General features: G+C 43.8%; 1 protein-coding gene across 2 annotated transcripts; it reads left to right on the top strand.

Annotated features, from left to right (window-relative positions):
* The first annotated feature begins 1,025 nt into the window (after positions 1–1,025).
* SMIM13 (small integral membrane protein 13) lies at positions 1,026–18,805 on the top strand. 2 transcript variants are annotated; one of them, XR_013345200.1, is made up of 3 exons: positions 1,026–1,533; positions 13,858–14,152; positions 18,566–18,805. XR_013345200.1 is itself a non-coding variant. In XM_077810647.1 (2 exons), the coding sequence occupies exons 1-2, from the start codon at positions 1,458–1,460 to the stop codon at positions 14,049–14,051; spliced, it is 270 nt and encodes an 89-aa protein (XP_077666773.1). In that variant the 5' UTR covers positions 1,026–1,457; the 3' UTR covers positions 14,052–17,657. The 2 variants fall into 2 exon arrangements, 1 of the variants encoding a protein (XP_077666773.1); XM_077810647.1 differs by lacking the exon at positions 18,566–18,805 and having other exon boundaries at positions 13,858–17,657.
* Positions 18,806–22,130: the final 3,325 nt, after the last annotated feature.

The following is a 22,130-nucleotide window of genomic DNA, read 5'->3' as shown; positions in this document are numbered from 1 at the left end:
TGGAGCTGTAAGGATTCCTTTTTGAGCGGGTATTCTGGTCCAAAACAGGACACCTGGTCACCCTAAGTGGGGGTGCATTGCAGTGTGAGTGTGACTGAGAGGAGGGGTGCATTGCACTGTGAATGGGGGGGGTGCACTGCAGAGTGAGGGGTGGAGGTGCATTGCACTGTGACTGGGGGGGTGCATTGCAGTGTGAATGAGGGGAGGGGTGCAGTGAAGGGTGGAGGTGCATTGCAGTGTGATGGGGGGGCTGCATTGCAGTGTGAATGCGAATGAGGGGAAGGGTGCATTGCAGGGTGAGGGGTGGAGGTGCATTGCAGTGTGAATGTGAATGAGGGGAAGGGTGCATTGCAGGGTGAGGGGTGGAGATGCATTGCAGTGTGAATGTGAATGAGGGGAAGGGTGCATTGCAGGGTGAGGGGTGGAGATGCATTGCAGTGTGACTGAGGGGGGTGCATTGCAGTGTGAATGTGAATGAGGGGAAGGGTGCATTGCAGGGTGAGGGGTGGAGGTGCATTGCAGAGTGGGAGGGTGCATTGCAGCGTGAATGAGGGGAGGGTGCATTGCAGTGTGAGTGTGAGTAAGGGGCAGGGTGCATTGCAGAGGGAGGGGTGGGGGAGCACTGCAGTATGAGTGCGGGGAGAGGAGCATTAGACTGCCCGTGAGGGGAGGGGTACACTGCATTACCAGAAGGGCGGGGTGCTGGGGCGGGGTATGGACTGTGCAGGGCAGTGCTTGGCGCAGCACGGAGACTGGGCACACGGCGAGGGGAAGGCGGGGCCCGAGCCAGGAGCGCGCGCCCGGACACCATGCGAGGGGCAGAGGCGGAGGCCGGCCACGTGGGGGTGGCGTTAACGGCAGCCGCAGCGGGCTGTGCCGGGAACCGTAGTTCGCCGCGGCCTCCGCCACACTCCAATTCCCAGCGTGCCCTGCGTGGCTGGCTGACGTCACGGTGATGCGTTTCTACGCAGCCTCCCGCGTCCCGCCCCTGGGCTGGGGGGCCTCTCGCGCCGGGTTGTCAGGGAGAGAAGCTGCCGCCGCTGCCGCCGCCCGGCCTCTGTCATTGGGGGCCGCTCCTCCGGCGGGGCGCGGGGCTGCGGCTCCCTCCAGAGGCGGCCGGCGGCGGAGCCACGCGGGGCGTCACCTCCTCCCAGCCGGCAGGTCTGAGGCGGCGGCCGGGCGCGTCCCCCGCTGTGCCCCCTGGGGTCCCAGTGCCGCTACCCCCCCTCCTACCCCCCCGCCCCTAAATCTGTGCCTGCCCCTCCCCCATCTCCGGCCTGGCCCCGCCGGCCGTGAGTCCTGGGGGTGGCTCATAACTACCGCCCGCGCCCGCAATTGCTTCTCCGGCGCAGCGAGCGCGGCCAGCCGCCTCCCTCCATGCTCCGCGGTGATGCTGCTGCCGCTGCGCCCTCCCTGCGGGTAACAGCGCCCAGCGCCTTCCGCTCCGGGCAGCCAAGATGTGGCAGAGCGTCGGGCTGACGCTGCTGGTGATCGTGGCCACGCTGGCCTGTGTGCTCTTGTTCATGCTGTGCGGTGAGTACGCGCCCCTAGGTCTCTGCGTGTGAGTCCCTGCCCCGATCCCTCTCCGCGGAGCCCGCTTCGGCGTTGCCGGGGGAGGGAGTGGGGAGGAGCCTGGTGCCCCGTTGTGGGGCTTGCTCACAGCGCTCTCTTCGCGTGTTCCCAAATCTTTGAGCCTTGAAATGTCTCCCGAGCTGAATTCACTCCACTGGTCTGAAGTTTCAGAGTTGCAGCCGTGTTAGTCTGTAGCCGCAAAAAGAAAAGGAGTACTTGTGGCACCTTAGAGACTAACAAATTTATTAGCGTATAAGCTTTCGTGAGCTACAGCTCACTTCATCGGATGCGTAGGCTGGAAAATACAGTAAAACGATTTTATATCCACGGAGAGCATTAAACAATGGGCGTTACCATACACACTGTAAGGAGAGGTTTCAGAGTAGCAGCCCTGTTAGTCTGAATTCGCAAAAAGAAAAGGAGTACTTGTGGCACTTTAGAGGCTAACAAATTTATTTGAGCATAAGCTTTTGTGAGCTACAGCTCACTTCATCGGATGCATTCAGTGGAGAGTGATCAGTTAAGGTGAGCTATTACCAACAGGAGAGAAAAAAAACCTTTTGTAATAGACATGGGGAAATAGTTTTACACTGTGTAATGACACATCCACTCCCAGTCTTTATTCAAGCCTAATTTAATGGTATCCAAATGGTGGGGGCGGGGTGCATTGCAGTGTTCGTGAGGGGAGGGGTGCATTAGAATGTGGGGGGGTGGGGTGCACTGCATTTCCTAGTACTCCTGTTCTTTTTGTTCTGAAGTTGACATCCTTTTGGGAAACGTGTTGCTGAACAGTTATGCTCTGCAGATAGGACAGTATTAACGACAATAGAAATACCAGTGAATGACTAAAAAAGCCTCCTACTGAAAACTGTGCTTTTTAAAAAAAAATTTAAACAACTAATTTGAGGTTAATTTGAGACTAACGGAAGGACGTTTATGGAGCCCCATAAAGAGAGGCACTTAAGGATACTCTATAGGTGTCTGTTGTATTTTAAAAAATCAAAGAAACAAAGAGAAGAGTTTTGAATGCTCTGTAAGATGCAATCTGGTCAGCTTCCTCATTTTCTTTACACTACCATGGTAAATGTTGATTGGAGTGCAGACCTTGTGTAAAAAGCATTAACAGGAGTGATGTTGAAAGACTAGGATTATTCTGTAATATTCAGGCATCCCCCTCTCTTTTTCTCTCTCCTCATATGTAACACATGGTAAGAACTTAACTAAAGAGTCTTATGAAATTCTTTGCGTAAATGCTTTTTACCTACCTTGGTCAGAAAATAAAGTTATGTATTAAATTGATTAAAAATGCTTAAAGGACAGTGGAGCTTCCTCTTCTTAAGTAAAATTTTGGCTGAATTTAAGTGGTTTTCAAACTTTTTTTCTGGTGACCCAGTTAAAGAAAGTTGTTGATGCCTGTGACACAACCGAGCTGGGGATGAGGGGTTTGGGGTGTGGGAGGGGGCTCAAGGCTGGGGAAGAGAGTGTTCGAGTGCAGGGGTAAGGACTGCAGGGTGGGGCTGGGAATGAGGGGTTCAGGGTATGGGAGGGAGCTCTGGTCTGGGGCAGGGGTTTGGGGTGCAGGAGGGAGCTCTAGGTTGGGGGGAGCTCAGGGCTGGGTTAGCGGATTGGAGCATGGCGTTGGGACGCAGGCTTACCTCCAGTGGCTCCCAGTCAGCAGCGCAGCAGGGGTGCTAAGGCAGGCTTCCTGCCTGTCCTGGCACCGTGGACTGTGCTGTGCCCCAGAAGCAGCCAGCAGCAGGTCTGGCTCCTAGGCGGAGGCTCACATGTGGCTCTGCATGGCTCTCGCCTGCAGGTCCCACCCCCCACAACGGAGCCAGTGCTCGGGGCAGGGGCAGCGTGTGGAGCCCCGTGGTCCCCCCCTGCCTAGGAGCCGGACCTTCCAGGGCACAGTGTGGTGTCAGAACAGGTAGGGACTACTAGTTTTTACTGGCCGGCCACCAGGGTCCCGGGGTGCTGAGCAAGGCAACCCAGTGTCTTGCATTCTGTGACGCAGTACTGGGTCGTGACCCAAAGTTTGAAAACCACTGTTTTACAGCCCTATCCTGCCAAGACTTCACACACGACTAGGGGTACTTGTGTTGGAATGTAGGCAGGATTGGGCCCTGAGTTTTCTAGTAACATAAGTAGAAGAGTCTCTGGTAATAACTGTGTTTTCTTGGGTAAAAAATGATTTACCAGACACTCTCTCCAAGTTCATTGTTTTGGCAAATAGTCTAAATATTTGTATTGCCTCTTGCTATAATTCTTTTTCTGTGAGTGTTAGAAGTCTTCAGCAGTAGATTAATTCTTCCCAGAAGGACCTAACCCTACTGCCACTGAAGTTAATGTTAAAACTCCCATTGATTTTGATTGTACTGGTTTGGGCCCAATATGCCTACATGCCACAATGTTAGTCACCATATAAATTGTTGTAATAGTAGTAATAAAGCTAACTTATTTCCATTTCACTCAAGTCAGGTAGTGACTCGACACCGTTCGTAGGGGAGAGCCCTTTTTCTACCAAACCAAACTTGGTGGGGAAGCTGGGATTTTAAAACTATTCTGGGCCCTTTTTTCAATACTTTTAATTCACGTACAAAACCATAGTATGCATGGCCCAGGGAAGAGAGAATACATGTGGATTCAAATTGCAGAGTTAGCTATGTATGCAAAAATTCAGAAAAACTTTTGCTGAATCTTTTTGACTGTTTCAAACACTTCAGAATTTTTCAGTCATCTCTATAAGTTGTTAAAAAATACAGTATCAGTTATATTTATCATAAAAATGATGGTGGAATAGCAGAGTGAAAATGATATTTAGCATTCGTTGCTAAGATAATGCATCAAAAATTGTGGGGTTTGTTTTGGTTTTGGGCTGTGAGGTGTGGTGTGGGGATTTTTGGGGGGGGGTTTGTTCAGGAAATCTTGATTTTTAAACCATTTTAAATCTTGTTTTGCTTTTGTAATTTTTAGTTATTTTCCTAAAGAAAGGTTGATTCTCATTGGTTGGTGACTATTAAAATTTGCTGATTTGCAAATAAGCAGAGCCTTTACACTGATTTGGTACACTGATATGAGACAACAGACGATCCTTCAAATTCAAACCTCCATAGGTCCAAATGAGCAGTCTTGGGTGGATCGTCCATTCAGGAATCCAAGCCTTTGTGTCTCTTTGCATATGTTCTTTGTGCCATAAGGTACCCCATCATACCATTTTGCTTAACACTTGCCCTATAACAGCAACTCATGTCAAACAGTTTTTACTTGAACATGGTCCTTTCTCCACACCATCAAACTGCTGAACACTTCCTGTGATTTGAGGTAGCTTTGCATGCTTGGGCTACTAAGGAAGACTCAATACCGAGTTTAAATCTGTTAGTGTAGTAGTCTCAAAAAGCAGTTTAATATCACATCACTCGTTACAATACAATGCTTTAGCTAAAACTATTATTTACTACTAAGCATTTAACAAATATTTAAACAAATCTGCTTCAGCAAGGCAACTTACAATTTCTATTAATGTTTGCATGCATATAGACATATACAGTAGACACCATTAAAAAGTTCACTACTTCATTAACACAGTTAAATTTATTTTTGCTTCCCCCCCCCCAGTGTCCACAATGTGCTTTGCACTTAGACACAGGAAAGAAGTCATGGTCCCTGCCCATGAAAGCTCACAATTCACCACAGCTACATTGATTTCACCTTACTTCCCTGACCTGACCCCCTACCATGGGACCACTCAAAGAAGTAAAGTTAAGCATGTACTTAAATGTTTGTAGGATTGGGGCATAAGTTTTGTAGGGGGACTACTCCAAGTGCCATAATGAAGTCAAATCTTGTTGCCTGTTACAATGTTGTTTTTAGTGGTATACACTTTGAACTCTGTAATCAATATATTTCATTTTTTGCTTATTGTCTATTCCTAACATATTAATGGAATAATACTGGCACTACATATTCTTTTATCTAATTACAGAAATTTTTTTAAAGGTTTAACCAAATGGGAAAAAATGTCTGATTCATGTGTCAAAGGTGATGTGTACAACTCCTATTTGTAGTTACAAATTTGTATTTAACACTTGGATCTGGTGGACATGTGTAGTGCTATTTAAATTTCCACTCTTTAATACAAATATGGTTAGTGTGTGCTATGCTGAATTAGTTCTGTTTTTTATCATGCAACTTAAATTAGTCTTTACCACTCTTCTATGGAGAAAAGAGAAAAATCTAAAACATTAAATGTCAACAGGAATTAATCACATTAGAAAAATTAAATGTTCAGCCGTGTAAAGACATAGGCCAAAATATTCAAACATATATGCCTAAAGTTAGGCACCTACATTGTTTTTTAAATAAAAATCCCTGAATAGGTGCCCTGATCTTGAATTACTTGGTATCCACAATTCCTATTGTCATCAGTGGGAGTTGATGCCTTTCAGAGCCTTGGTTGAACCTTGGGGAGGAGAAAGATAGGGGGTGGGGGGGTTCTTGCAGTTAGAAAAAAAATCTGTTGGTAAACTGAGCACATTTATTACAGAAATGATTGAGAAAGTGTAAACATGGCTGTTTGTCAGTCACTCTTTAAAGTTGAACTTCACTTTTAGCAACTTTGCTTCTGTTTCTTTTCCTTTCATTTCTTCTCAACTATTTATGATTTTGTTATTGTTTTCTGCTTTTTCCTCCCAGCCATTTGTGTGCTATCCTGTTTTCTTTGTGTGCCCATTTGAGTTATTAAGACTGGTGGTAGCGAGCAGGTAGGAGTTTCAAATTTCTCCCACTTCCATCCTCTTTGCTGGTTTCTGACCAAATTGCTGATCAAGGCAGAGTGAGCCTTGTTCAGTAGTCTGGATGCCTCCACCTTACACTGCAGCAAAGGAGAAGAGTGAGATCTGAAGCAGCTCCTTTCCCATGGGAGCTTAGGCTCCTTCAGCATGTGTGACTTCTCTGTTCTCATCAGGATCTGCTGTAGGGGGAGTATGCCACTCCTCATTCGCTTGAGCTCCAGCAGGTCCGTAGAAGAGCTGAGATGTCTCCAGTGTGTAAGGGGCTCCAGCAGCAAGGCACGGGACTCTTCTGCCTGGAGAAAAGCACTATTCCTGGTGCCGTGAAACGAGTGCATGCTCCCAGTTATCACACAGCTAATTTAAGTATCAGCCTGGGTCTCAAATGGCAGTCATTTAAATCTGTATAATTTTCCCCATCTGTTTGTCTTACTGCTACCTATTTCAGGACTTTCCTTTTTCTTCTTCACTCCCTTCCATCAGGTCAGATTTTGGCTTCCCCAGTAATTCCTTCCTTCCCTCCCTCCCATTTTCCCTTTTGGCTTAATATCCTTCCTTTCCTCAATCTTTTTTAGCCTGCCTTCTTTCACTTCACTGCTTTAGCCTTGGTCGTCTCGTGCCTCTTGTCATTGGTAGTAAAAAGCTTTAACATGCCAAGATCTATGGTCATCAAACTTGTGTGCCACATCAGACAACAAACAGGTTTATTCAGGTCATGCAGACCTGAGTAAACATAATCGTTTATATGTAACATCACACACTCTTTTGTGAATGGTGGGATCTTGACAATATTGAAGCACAGTCCAGAAAGTGAGGTTAGAATGAAGTGTCAGGCAAACTGAACTCTGATATTACTAACTTGGGCATTTGTTGTCTGTACTTGATTTAGTTCCTTACAATACGCACACATTGAGCTACACTGTGACTGCAAAGAGGTACATTTTGATGTGTGCTGAAAATTTCTAGTGAATTTTTGACTAGCAGGATGTGGTTTGACTTACATCTTGCATAACCCCACCCCCCTCCCCAAAAAACCAGACCAGATTTAACAAACATTGAGATAGGGGACTTCTGTGTACTATTTTAGAAGGCTGCATTTAGTTGTAGACAGGAACACACTTACGACACAAGCTGTTCTTTAATGTTACATTCAGTTGTTTCATAACTCTTTAATTAATTTTGCAGACCTTCAAAATCTAAGGCTGTGTCTACATTACCACTTAAGTTGGCAAAACGTATGTCACTCAGGGGTATGGAAACCCCCTCTGAGTGACATAAGTTTTGCCAGCATAATTGTGGTGTGCACAGCGCTAGGTCAGCGGGAGAAGCTACCACCACTCATTGGTTTAATGGTGGTTTAATTATATTGATGGGAGAGGTCCCTCCCATTGGCATAGAAAGGCTACACAAGAGATCTTACAGCAGTGCCGCTGCATGGGTACAGAGGTGCCACTGTAAGGACTCTAATGTAGACATAGCCTAAGAGACCTAAACCAACATTGTCCTTCTAAGGACAGTTAAGTCATTATGCAAGGTAGCCTATTTCCTCTTGTTTTTTCCTACCCCCCCCCCCCAGATGTTCTGGTTTAACTTGGATTTAAACTTGGAGAGTGGTCAGTTTGGATGAGCTATTACCAGCAGGAGAGTGAGTTTGTGTGTGTATGGGGGTGGGTTTTTGGAGGGGGGTGAGGGAGTGAGAGAACCTGGATTTGTGCAGGAAATGGCCCAACTTGATTATCATGCACATTGTGTAAAGAGTTGTCACTTTGGATGGGCTATCACCAGCAGGAGAGTGAATTTGTGTGGGGGGGGTGGAGGGTGAGAAAACCTGGATTTGTGCTGGAAATGGCCTAACCTGATGATCACTTTAGATAAGCTATTACCAGCAGGACAGTGGGGTGGGAGGAGGTATTGTTTCATATTCTCTGTGTATATATAAAGTCTGCTGCAGTTTCCACGGTATGCATCCGATGAAGTGAGCTGTAGCTCACGAAAGCTCATGCTCAAATAAATTGGTTAGTCTCTAAGGTGCCACAAGTACTCCTTTTCTTTTTGCGAATACAGACTAACACGGCTGTTACTCTGAAACCTTTCCTTTGAAGTTATCTTTAAAACGTGTTTGTAAAGAGGAGCTAGCAAGGCGATAAATTCTTTTCCTGTTGGGAAGGAAATAGGCCTGGACTGTATTTGAAAAGTTGCACTGAGGGAGAGTCAAGCTCAAAGAGCCCTGTGGAACCAAGCCACACATACTATGTCTATTGCATGTACATGGCCTGTGTTACCATAGTATTTGAGCTCTTCACAATTCTTTTTCTCATTCTCAGTGAGATTCTTGAAAATGCTGACAGGCCTCTGTGTTTTTTTCCATAATCTGTTTTGATTGTCAGTTTTCTTCCTGACCACGTTATATCTAAGGAACAGTTTGTGTCCTTACAGGCATTCAGCAATTCCAGTATAACACCTATGTTTTTAAAGAGAGACAATTTAAAAATCACTCTTCTCTGAATCTGTTTATTTAGTATTGCTTCAGATAACACTTTCTTAAATCAGAGCTTACACTGTGACTGAAAGCAATTAGAAAAAAAGGCTTTATCCACTTTGATTACATTATGTGGGGACACTTCCAGGGTTTCCCCTGGACAATCAGTCAGTTTTACATGTTTAGGTATGCCTTTCACACAGCAACAAGGGGAGAGAACCTGTGGGAGAAGAAAATGGCTGAAAAACCTCCACAATTGACAGTGACAGTTGGGAGCAGGTGTCGCACCTCAGAGTACTTCTAACTTTTTTTAATATAAATGACTAGATTTCAAATTGACCATCTCTTTAGTATCAAGACATTGGCTTTCTGTAAAATCCTGCACTGCTTTTTAAATCTGTATAGTGATTCAGTGTACTTAGTTGACCGTAGATTCCTAGTTGCTCAGTGAGGTCTGAATTGGCTGGTTATCTAATATGTCGAAATTCTTGTCTTAAACTGGAGAATTTTGTAGATATACAAATGATCATTTGTAAGATGAATGGCTCAGTTCGCAAAAATAAAAGGAACACTTATTGTGTAATACCAAGTGATGTGCTCAGTGCCCCATTTATGCTGGTAATCTAGGGTATTAAATACATTTCAGTACTTTTCGTTCATCTTTTAAATGAGTTATTCTAGAGCACCTTATACTATTTTGTGGAAGATGCTAAATATTTTGATATCTTGTTCTCTGCTGTCCCTAGAATTAAAACTGTACTCTTTATTATGTGAATTGGCTTTCTTTGAAGGGCTTCTAGGGAAAAAAATAGATAATTTGTTGTCTGTTTTTTCTTCATATATACGTTTGTAAGGTCTAATAAAATACATTACATCTTTTTTAAAAAAATCAAATCTTAGTGTATGATTTAGTGGCAAGAATGAGGACCTATAGAACTGGAGATTCATAGCTGCTTCATAGGTTTTCTTTACTTGTTTGTAATATCCTGAGTATCATTCATCTATATTAAATGTGTATGAAAATAGAAAACTAGTAGTAATGAGTACAGTTTTAATCCTAGCAATATGTATATTGCTGGTAGTTTTCTGTTTTCATTTGACACACTTATTGTTTTTTTTTCCTCTCTCTCTCCTGTGAGTAGAAACTAACATGCCTTTGCATTGTTTGATTGCTTTTCTATAAAAATTGGGCCAGTGAGGGAAATAAGATTTAACTACAGATTCTGTAGAGCCAGTTGCGGTATGCATGATCTTAGGGCACAAAAAATAATCTTTTTAAAATCTATCTTTCCAGAGAGAGAACTATCATCTTTCACACTCACTGATTCCCTAGATGTCTCTGTATTGTTATCATCTTCCTTGATGAGCCTTGCGTTATTGTCCACATTTAAAGGATGTCTATTATCATTCTCTGGTAACACCTAAAATAAATAATCAGGACTGGTTCTGCTAGTTCTGGGCAAACAAGATTTTTTAAAGGTAATTAAAATTCATATAGGCCAGTGACTTAAATTTGGGATTGACAGGCTTTTCCCAGTTCATGATGTGAGTCAAAGTATTAATGATTAACTCTAAGCAGGATAAAACTAACATTTCTAGTATAACACATAACACTTTTATATAGCATAATTTTTCAAATCACTGTCCATAACTTTTACTAAAAATACCTCTGACTAAAACTTGAGGGTGGGTGGGACTGGGGGAGGGCTGCCCAGGTGCTGGCGGGGGAGGGGCGATTTGGCGGGGCCATAAGGCTCCCTACCTGGCTCCACGCCTCACTCGCAGCAGCAGAGTTTGGGTGTGGGAGGTGGCTGGGGCACAGCAGAGGGTGAGGCGGGCTCTGGGTGGTGCTTACCTGGGAGGCTCCCCAGAACTGGCGACCTCCCCCTGGCTCAGCTGCTAGGCAGAGGCGTGGCCAGGCAACTCTGTGGTGTGCGCTGCCTCCACCCAGAGCACTGGCTTCACAGCTCCCATTGGCTGGGAACTGCGGCCAGTGGGAGCTGTGAGGGTGGTGCCTGCGGGTGGAGGCAGCGCACACCACAGAGCTGCCTGGCCACGCCTCTGCCTAGCAGCTGAGCCAGGGGAGGTCACTGCTTCTGGGGAGTCCCCCTCAGGTAAGAGCTGCCCAGAGCCTGCCTCACCCCGTCCTGTGCCCCAGCCCCCTCTCATGCCCAAACTCCACTGCTGCTGGTGAGGCAAGGGGGGCACGGTAGCCCGAGACTGCCCCAGCAGCTGCCAGTACGACTGCCACAAGGGTTGCCTGAGCTACGCCAGAGCCAGGTGCCCCGGCTGCTGAAGTAGTCGCGGAGGTCATGGAAAGTCACGGAATCCATGACCTCCGCGATCTCTGTGACAAACTTGAAGCCTTAATTATGATGGTAGCATTTAAGAGGCCCAGTCATCAGGGCCCCATTGTGCTAGATGCTTTGCAAATGCATAACAGAGATAGTCACTTCCTCAGAGAGCTTACGATTGAAGTATATGGTTAGAGACAACAGGTGGATGCAACAAGCAGAAAGAGGGAGCACAGGGAAACAATGAGACAATGCTAGCCGACAAGACCAGTAATCACAGTTCAGTAACTTCCCTAAATATGGTCAAGTTTTTTTTGTAGGCATCATGGCAGAGGAGAGTTTTAAGGAAGGATATGGGAGACAATAAGATGGCTTTTCAGATATTTAGTGGAGATCCTTCCATGCTTGAGGAGAGGCATGGAAGACAGCATAAAGATGTTGGTTTGGAAAATGTAACAACTGGGCATCGAAGACTGGAAACATTGATAGAGCAGAATTTACTCCTGGGAGAATTCTGCGTGTGCACAGAATTCATGTTCCCTGCAGATTTCTTTGCTTTCCCACAGAAAAATCCCTTTCTGACAGGGAAGCAAAGGGAAGCTGTAAGAGCAGTCACACACCACTCCCTAGCAGTGCAGGTACATTGTTTCAGGCACCCGGAGAACCTGGCAGAGAGGTAAATCATCTCGGGGCTGGGGACACCGGGCCAGTGGCTCTTACCCTGAGCCAGCATCAGCTGCTAGTCCTGTCTGCACTGGAGGCAGGAGAGGACGGGATTTCTTCTTTCCCTGCAAGGAGTGTCTGGGACTGTGTCAGACCCAACCCCACAAAACCTCCCCCAGCTGCAGGAAGCTCAGCATCCTCCCCTGTTTCATGCCCCCATCGCTCCTCAACCGTTGGGAGGGGGCTCACTGTACAGGGAACTGCTCCCCCATCCACCCAACCCCCATGCATCCGCACCTCCCATACCCAGACACTCTTGCCAAGCCTCACTGGGCACATTCAGAACCCCCTTAGCCCTCCATACCTGAACCTCAACCCCACTGAACCTCAGCCCCTGCACCTGGACCCCCCCCCGAACCCACACCTCCTGCCTCTGAACCCCCACCCCTGCACCCATACCACCCCCCACTGAGTTCCCTGCAGTCAAACCCCCACCCTGATGCCCCACCCGCTGCACCATCCTGAGCCCCCACACCACTGACCCCCAACTAGCTGCACCCAGACCCCCACTCCACTAAGCCATACTCCTCCCACACCCAAAACCCCCCGCTGAGATTCCCCACGCTCAGACCCCTCAGCTGACCCCCAACCACCTTCACCTGGAAGCCTCTGCAGAGTCCCCTTGCCCCTCCATCTGGAACCCTCCCCCCCACGAGTCTCTGTGCATCCAGATCCCCCCTCTGAGCTGCCTGCACCCAGATTGTCCCACACCAAATCCTCTCACCCCACACCTGAATCCCCCCCACACTGAGCCCCTCCACACTTGGATCCTACCTGGTTGAGCCTGCCTTCCCCACACCTGGTGCGCCTGGCGCAGAGGGTCAGGGTCCCAGGGTGTTTCTGGGGCAGGCCCAAGCCTTGTGCTTTGTCAGGTTTGGGTGGTGCCTCACCTCTGAGTCCGCGTCCTGGGGGTGGGGGGTTGCAGGGTGATCTCCCACCTTCAGCAAGCCAGTGGCCTGTGCTTTCCGCTGCCATGCTGGAGCCTCTACATTTATTTATTGACAAATAAAACTTGCAGAATTTTAAAATATTGTGCACAGAATTTTTAATTTTTTGGCGCAGAATGCCCTCAGTAGTAAGAATCGAAAGATGACCTCTTGATATCCTGTTCAAAATAATGGTTAGATTGGGGGTAGGCTGTGCAGGGCATTAAAAATGAAGACTAACTACTGTAATTTGCTGTTCTGATTAAACAGCACATGTTTTAAATTGCCTTTTATAGTCCCTTCCCTGTATATGGAGGTCGGGGTGGGAGGAGCTGTCCAATACTAAATAGTGTTCCCTGATCATTTTAACTTTTCTGTAATGGAATCCTGGAAGGGTAAATGAGGTAGTACCTTGTTTAAGCAAGACTTTTGAACTGAAGGGATCAACTCTTCCAGTTGAAGTATCACTTCAGAATATTTTGAGGGCTAGAAGAATGAGAACCTCGTCTGTCTGATTCTAGAACAGAGCTGTGGTTTATGCTAAATCCTAATTTAAGATCTTCCCATACCTGTCATAAAACTAGCAGTGTAGTAAAACAGCCAAAGCATGATCGCATTCAGCAATAGTTTATGCAGAGACCGAGGTATTCTGGTCTATTTATTGAGTGAGCAAGTTTAGGCTAGAAATGCTGGGCTTATCTTTTTACAATGAAAAAGTGTCATGGCCAGTCAAGAAACAAGAAGGAAGCTCATTTTAACACTGGAAGGATGATACCCATAACTGTGCAATATTCATTACCCCCTGTTGCTGTGCTGACATATTAACGTTCACAGGGAGCTCAAGTCCTAATCTGGAATTTGAACTTGGCCTCTTCTGGTCCAGAGACGAGAGTTCTTCTAGTTGAATCAAATTGAGAACTGTAGATCATTTTAAAATCTTTGGAAAGGGGTAATCCTTTTCCGAGCGCTGGTAAGCAGTTGATGAATTCACTTTTTGTAGCCTGGGTTTTTGTATGTTGGAAAAATATGAAGTTGTATAACATAAATGAGTAACTCTTTGGTTTTGTCTCCCATAGGTTGGTATGTGGTGTGGCAACTGTTTTTATCTAAATTCAAGTTCCTGAGAGAGTTGATAGGAGACACAGGATCCCAGCAGGGGGATAATGAGCCTTCAGAGTCTGAAGCTGAACAGGAGACTCCACCTACTCCACAGAGAGGTAGACAGAAATCAGCACGGCAAAGAAGGGCACCAGCAGAAGAAGCAACTTAAAAAGATAGTCAACTATGAACAGATTAAACACTTCTGCTGCTCTGTGTGATTCAGCGGTTTGGTTTTACTAAAAACAATGGGCTGAAAAAAGCCAAATACCTGTGAGTCTTTACTTTTGGATCTCAGATATACACTACTTTAGTAGCGGTTCAGGAAGGGCTTTAATGGTAAGCCATATAGAACTAGAAAAAAGAAGGTGGGGGGGAGAATCTCTCCGCCTGGAAAAGGCTGAGCTGCTGTAGCTCCCGCCCTTGCAAATGGATGCGGTTTCCTGGTCCCTAGACCTAGCCTTTCCATTCGTCTGAACAGGGTAAGCATGTCAGACTGGAAATGGTTCCGAACTTTATTTTTATTTCACAGCACTGCAACTAGTTGTAGTAAAATTTAATTTTATTTCTGCATTTCATTCAGCTATATAAATATAAATATATATATATATATATATTCTTCAACTTGTCAATGCATGTAAACTTGAAAGATGTTCAAAGGATATCCTGCTTGCACGGTATTCTAAAATGAGGTTTAGTAACCTTTTCTGTACATGAGAGAATCCGTACTAGATGCACGTGATGTGGAGGTTGTAACTATCTCCTTAAAGAAAAACATAATCAGGTGACCATACCTGGCTTCTTGGTTTTGACACAAGAAGGGTTACAGGTAAAACTATTCTGCTAGACGTCTGTGTTTTGTCATCTGAATCTCTGACTCCATTTTTACTGGAGATGGGGAGGTGCAGCATGGGTTAAGTGTCTTCACTGTTCAGTATCCTAAAGTGGCAGGCACAGTTCTAACTCACTTTAAAATGTAAACATTTTTACATCAGGTATTTGGTACCAGATTTTTTTTTTTTCTGGTGCCATTTATTATGAAGAATTTGTGACCAATTTGGTGGACACCACTTTAATAGTATTGTAGCAATGTGTTTAGTACCTCATATTTGGTGGTGGTGGTTACTGGTTGTATCAGCAATTTAGCAGATTCTCCCAGTTCTTCAGTACCTGAATTGTACTCCAGGTGAACATCCTTTTTTTATTATTATTTTTTTGCATTGTACTTCAAGCAAAATTAAATCCCACATTGCAGCAATCTAGCAACTTTGTAAACTAGAGTTTAATGTGTATCAAACAAGGAAGAATAAGCAGGTGCTGCCTCTGAAAGGGGATGTTGGGGGATGAAGCTACAAAAAGAACAGTGTCTGTGTTTTGGAACAAGCTCATTTGACTTCCTTTCATAAACTTTGGATGCATCTTGTTGATTTGTTTAATTTCTCCTTAGTTTTCCCTGCATTCAGATTCTGCTCTACAGGAAAATGTCTTAAAACTACAAACTATGAATCCTACATCTGTGGACAAACTCTCTTGAACCTCTAGTGACAATAGCAATGCTTAGCTCTTTGATAGAATAGACTCCTATGTCTGGGAGAAGAGCACATTTTTACTGCCTTTATATTCTAATTTATCTGTGGATATTATTGAAAGCCAATGTGTTAGGATTTGAAGATGACAGTATTCACTGAAATATACCACAAACAGCTGACATAAACTTTCTTCCTAATGTGTCAGTGTTAAAATATGTAATGGATGTCTTTGACCCTTCCCTGCAAGTTCTATGTTCTTTCTTTGTTTACCAGCAGGTATGTATAAACATGCTTTATTACAGGATTTCACTTTCAAGCATGGTTACGCATCAGTTTGCACATATCCTCAAAACACATGTAAAACAATAGTTTTTCCTATTCCATACTTCCTACTGGTGAGAATGGGAACTGGAAATGGCTATTGATTTAAGGTAATATCCCCATTGTACTGTATTCAAACTGTTCAACAACATTGTTTCCTTTTCCTGCTTGTTTCAAGTGTTTGCTGTTAGGACATACTCAACAGTGTAGTCCATTTGATGTACAGTATACCTTCAACCTAACAGTTCTAAGCAGATTTTGGAGCACTTTTCTTAATCTTTTCATTAAGAACATATGTTTTTGTAAACTCTCATTAATTTTAGTCTGCAAAAGGACTATAATCTTGATATAAAGCATTCCTACTATATGTACGTTTCAGTTTTAACTGAAATATAAGTACACATAGGAAATACACAGACAGCAAAAAGCTGACATTTCTAATCTCTCCTGATGAAAGAGGTAATGGAAACCCACAGACAGGCTCTAATTTCAACAGCTGTGAAGAAATGTGAAATTACAGCTATACAGATACCAAGCAAGGTAGCACTCGAAAGTCCTTGTGCCTCATGCCTTGAGTAAGTTGATGAGGGAAACCCAGTAAGTTTCAGTGCTGACACTTCTACCTGGAAGTATGCAATAACATGGAAATTAAAACTAATGAATATAGAACTCTGGGAAGCAAGTTTGTCCTGCCTTTCTGATCAACATTTCCCCCGCATGGAGTTCATCTAGTCTGTCTGTCATTTTGTGAAAAATAGCCAACACTCTTACTAATTAATAATGCTGATGTGACCTACTTGCCAGTAACACTAAATCCACCTATAACATAACATTCATGCTCCTAGTAGCAGCATGACAATGAGATTTATATTATAGAGATAGTGTGAGTTGTGTAGCTTCGGTGATGAAGATGTCAATGTATAATATGAATAGGAGAAAATGAAAAGGGTTTTCTGCACATGTCCCATGTGGAAACTTCGGCATATTGGGGTTTTACACACACCTATAAAACAAGGGTGTATTTATGTGAACATGTGCCTGTGAGCAGGTCCAAGGTATTAAGTTTTACCAGTCCAATAGAACTCATGTTCTTGTCTTCAAAAAATTTTGTTTTGGACTTTTTTTAACAATGTACATCTAAAGTATTTTAGTTGTAGCTGAGCACTTAGTTTTTAATTAAGTAATACAATTCTAAAAAAACCATTTTGTAAGGCAAAAATATAAATGACTGATTTAATCTTTGTTTTAATTAGATTTATTTTTAAATATATATGCCTTATTGCAACCATTCTACTGAATATACTGGTTGGTTTTGGTCAATTAATTTAAAATATATTCATATCACTTTTGTAGCAATGGTTGAGTGAGCAGCAGTTATCTGCTTTGTATGTGAAACACTTTATTTGAAAAGGCTACTGCCAGGGATCGTAGAACAAGCACATAATATAGGCTGGTTGAAAAGAGTAGGTAAATAATGGCTACAAATTCAGGAGAAAACTGAGGACAGTTGTATCCTTGTAGGATTTTTCTTATGACTATTGCAAAATTCAGACCTGTTAGGAAGCCATTATGATTTTTATCATGGTTATTTAACACCTGCCCACAAGGCTAATTCTATGCAGTTCATTCATTAAGCACTGCTGCTGTAGCTATTTGCAGTAAATGCTATATACTGCGCTGCAATCAGTGAGCAACTTGCTGCTTAACGTTAGGTTTACACTGACCCAGACCTATGTATGTTTCAACTTCAGTTTGTTTGGCAACAGCCAGAATAAAGAATGTGTTTAATGTAGTCATTTGCGTCTTCAGTGTTAACTGTTAAAAGATACTGTACCTAATGCTTCCGTGGTTTGTCTGTATTCATCATGTTAACTGTTCTTTTAAACTGACTGCACAGATAACTTAACAAAAATAAAATAGACTTGATATGAGAACTCTTTTGGTACAAGTTAATATTTTTGGAGGAGTATTGGTATCTCATTTGCAAAGTAGTATGGTGGTTCTTTAGTTTGGGTGCAGAACAGTATGTAATCAAACCCAACAGTCAGATTTCAACCGTTATAACGGATGCAAATGGCTTGAATCTATAAAAATAACCAACTGCTAAATTAAAAATTAACATCCTTAACTTTTAAAACAATATTCCCTCAAATTAGAAATTAACACCTGTTCCTTTCACACTTTTCCCCCTCTACATTGTTGTTACACTTTAGTGTGGCTCTATATAAGGTTGTTTATCAGTACTGACCTATCAGTTTCATTTAAAACAAAAAATGAGCACCGTATAGTATGGGGGTGGTTTTTTAGATTGAAAGTGGAAGCACATTTAGGGGTGGGGTGAGGGATAGAATGAGGAAATACACTTCGGGAGAGAGTGTAGTCTTGTGACTAGAACACACACGTTGGGGAGTCCTATGTTGTGTCTCTGCTCTTTGACCTAAGGCAAGCTACAATTTCATTCCACCTCCATTTTCTCATCTGCAAAAATGGACTAATGCAGTGACATTGCACTTTTGAGGAAAGATGGTTGTGCCAGAGCAACTCTAATACTTGGATTCTTGGATTTCCTTGTCCCCAGTCACATATTTTCAAGTCTAGGTGTGAGGAGAAACTCCACTGGTGTTGCTGATTTGTGACCTACTCCCAGCAGTGGAAGAGCGTAAAATATCCATGCTGATTCCATTGGATTTGTTAGCAGTCTTTGACACTGACCGTGAAAGATATGGTGACTTTTCTTCAATCTCTAGCAGGAGGCATAGAAAGACTCTTGAGTTAACGCCACTCCTTTATCTGACCAGCCCCCACGAAGGGGATTGACAGTTTTTCTTCCCTACAGGCACTCTTGTGGGCGGAACGCTGCGTTACACCTTGTCTTCTGTGCTGTCCAATGTGTGTGGAGGATCCAGTTAAAGTACTGTGTGGGGTTTTGGGGGGAGGTTTCTTTTGGCTTTGTTTTGCTCAGTAGACAAATTTGTTTGTCAGCATTGTCTTACTCTACATTGGTGTGGAGAGTTGTGTGTGTTAAATATAAAGAACAGATATGGCTATTAAGTCTAAAAGTTTGAAAATATTTTTTTTCAAATTTTCTTAGTGTATATAGGCCAAGACATTCATGTATTTTGCAACTTCTGAATTGGCTGCACAATTCATTCCTTCTTATGGAATTGTTGCTTCAGAATCTAAACTGTCATTTTAAAAAAAACTTGTTTTGGTTGTGATGATTGTGAATTAAAACTTTCCAATTGAAAACGGAGTGTAAATTGATACTATATTGTCTTCCTGAGTCTGCAGGCAGCCTGAAACAATTATGAGAAAGAAGGTATGAAGTAACCCTTTTTCATTCCCAGTGGGTTGTTAACTCTGAAACCTAGGTCTTGAAAGCTAAGCACAATTGGTGGTTTTCAGGTGCTTTTGTATGTGGGTATGTAGATACACTGACTTCCAAGCATAAGAGGTGGCAATAATAGACTTGGGCCTGGTCTATACTTGGTTTAGGCTGACATAACTATGGCCCTCAGGAGTGTGGATTTTTTACACCCCTGAGTGCCGTAGCTATGTCAACCTAACCCCGATGTAGACACAGCTAGGTCAACGGAAGCATTCTTCTGTCGACCTACCTGTTGTCTCTCCCTTTCATCTTTGTAGGCTGCGTCTACATTATTTAGTTAGGCAACCATAGCTGTGCCATGATAGCTATGTGGCTATATTCCCCAGGGTGTAGACATAGTCTGTGCTTCAAACAAAAGGGAGTTGACAGGATAGAGGTTTAGGTAGACCTGAGAGAGGAGAGGAAATGGCCAAAATTTAGTCAGGTGAGGTGCCTTGAAAATGAAGAGAACTCTGTGGGGAAATAGAGAAGCTAATGCAGGAATCCTAGATTGTGGGATGTAGATTTGATTCTTGTGCGGAGAGCTGAACCCGCAGGAGTGAATAAAGTTACCAAAAGGGAGCTGGCTGATGTGTGTGTCTTGAAGGTCATAGATGGGGATAAGGGGTTGAAGTGACCTGATGAGCTACTGGAGAGCTTAAAAAGCAAAATAAGAAACCATAGTCTTGGAAGCCCAGGAATTAGAGAACACAGATGAGTAGGAAGTGGGCCAAGGTACTAAAGGCAGCAGATTGAGGAGATATAAGCCTGTTGAATCTGCAGGAGTAGTAATTTGAGACCTGAGCGAGAGCAGCTTTAATGCAGTAAGGGTACACATCCAGAAGTTAGGCCTTTTGAAATTTCAGACTTCTGGCATGACCAACTAACACGTAGCTCTTACATAGTGTTTTTCATCAGTAGGTCTCCTTAAAAAGGAGGTTAAGCATCATTATCCCTGTTTTACAGCTAGGGAAATGGAGGCAGAAGTGAAGCAATTTGCCTAAGGTTACCCGGCAGGCCATGGCAAATCCAAGAAGAGAAACCATGTTTCCTGAGTCCTAGACCAGTGATCTGTCAAGTAGGCTACACTGCCTCCAAAGTGCAAAATGGATGCTGTGTAAACACTAACCTTATGGGGGAACTCAGCTCAATAAAGATGGCCTATCTAAAACATATGGTCTGTGTTTTGCAGCACACAGGGTCATATCTTTTAAAAAAAAAAAAAAAAAAAAAGTGTGCACACTTGCTCTCTGGCTGTTACATGCTCCCTAGGCTGTAGGCATCTGTGGTGTGTCTTTCATTTCTAGTAGGCATGCACACTGCCACCAGGACTGCTTGCTTTAGGTTATTTGAGTGCTGTCAGCTGTCTCAACTTTACAAAACACAGAAGAGACATGGGTCCTACATCATAGTCATATCTGAACTGTGTGTATCTGTGAACCCGTCCCACAGCCAGACCTGCATATCAAGATTTATTGCTGCACTCAGAACAAGACAGATTTGTATTTGTTATTTGTATGCATAGATCTGCACCTAAAAGTCCATGACTGTAGAAGCTACTCAGCTATATGAATTTCTGGTTCACTAAATTATTCCATTATGTACAGTATGTACTATTTATGTATTGCATTCTTGGTGTGGCTGATCAGAACAGCTAAAAGTTGTCAGGGCACAGTCTGTAGGGATCAATTTCCTCTTGGCTACACTGGAGGATTCTGGCATGGCAAGAGGCTGCTGTGTTTTCTGTTACACATCTCATATCTACAAACAAGAGTTTGCAAGTATTGCTAGCATTTGTTTGGAGCAAGGCTCACTTCCTCTGTGTTCTCTATTGTTTCATTGTTTGCTTTTTCAGTGCTAAATAATGTTACAGCTGTGCAGTTGCAATAGGTCTTTGTCCTCCCAACACAGTGCTTCTCAGTGGTCGCTCTGGGCAATGTCTTCTGTACTCTGGATTACTTTCTTATTTTTAGTTATTGCAGCTTCTGTAACTATATGTACTCAGTTTTGTTTTTTGGTTTTTTTTTTACACGGGACAATGCATTCAGTCATCCGGCTTTTTCATGTTGAAAATAAATTAAATGGTGTAGCCATTGCATAATACTGGTGAGACGCATGCTCTTTCATACATTGACACACCATCATTTGTATGGCTTTTTTTTTAAAAAGGTATTTTTTAAAAAGGTATAGCACCTCTCCACCTGTAAACTGGTACTCCCACAAACCTCCACTGTGAAGACCTATGATAGGAACACTAGAATGTGTACCCACAATGCTCTGGTACTGCAATGATTGCAGGCAATGTTGTGTGTGGTGTATCAGAAACAAAATGGCTAACATGGACATACTGCACCATGACAAATAACCATGGATGTTCAGATGTCCCAAGGATGCTACAACAGGGTGAAATTCTCTGGCATTGACAAAACCTCTGTTACCTAGCACAGTGTCACTGAGGTTAGCCTGCCACAACTGGATCTTGAGATCCTTTCAGAAAAGAAATGGCAGCAGATTTGTGTCTAAGAATTCAAGTCTGCGTACAAATGCTGCACCCACAAAATACTCAGTAATTAGACACTGATCAGTGAGTGAATTTGAATAGATAACTTCTGGTACCCTGTGTAGAGGGCATTTTCAGCATTACCCTTGAAATGGCTTCCTGGGACTGAGATGACCATCACTGATTTCTCTCCCCATGCCCCCCTTTCAGTGTTAATGTGATACACATATGCCCAGGAGTATAGTCTAGTTCAGCGGTTCTCAAACTGTGGGTCGGGACCCCAAAGTGGGTTGCGACCCCATTTTAATGGGGTCGGCAGGGCTGGCGTTAGACTTGCTGGAGCTCGGGGCTGAAGCCCAAGCCCAGTGGGCTTCAGCCCCAGGTAGCGGGGCTCAGGTTACAGACCCCCCTCCCCAGGACTGAATCCCTTGGAGTTTACTTTGGCCCTGGTCCCCTACTGAGGGGGGTCGGGCTCAGGTAGGCTCAGGCTTCAGTCCCTTTTCCTGGGGTCATGCACAGTAATTTTTGTTGTCA

This window comes from Eretmochelys imbricata, chromosome 2 (genome assembly GCF_965152235.1).
Source record: "Eretmochelys imbricata isolate rEreImb1 chromosome 2, rEreImb1.hap1, whole genome shotgun sequence".
Lineage (NCBI taxonomy): Eukaryota > Metazoa > Chordata > Testudines > Cheloniidae > Eretmochelys > Eretmochelys imbricata.
The sequence above is the reverse complement of the archived record's forward strand: the minus strand, read 5'-3'. Positions and strand labels throughout refer to the sequence as shown.

Excerpts from the sequence above, each read along its gene's own strand:
- SMIM13 (XM_077810647.1), top strand. The coding sequence starts at position 1,458 with ATGTGGCAGAGCGTCGGGCTGACGCTGCTGGTGATCGTGGCCACGCTG. Across the intron at positions 1,534-13,857 it reads GCTCTTGTTCATGCTGTGCG|GTTGGTATGTGGTGTGGCAA; the intron begins GTGAGTACGCGC and ends TGTCTCCCATAG.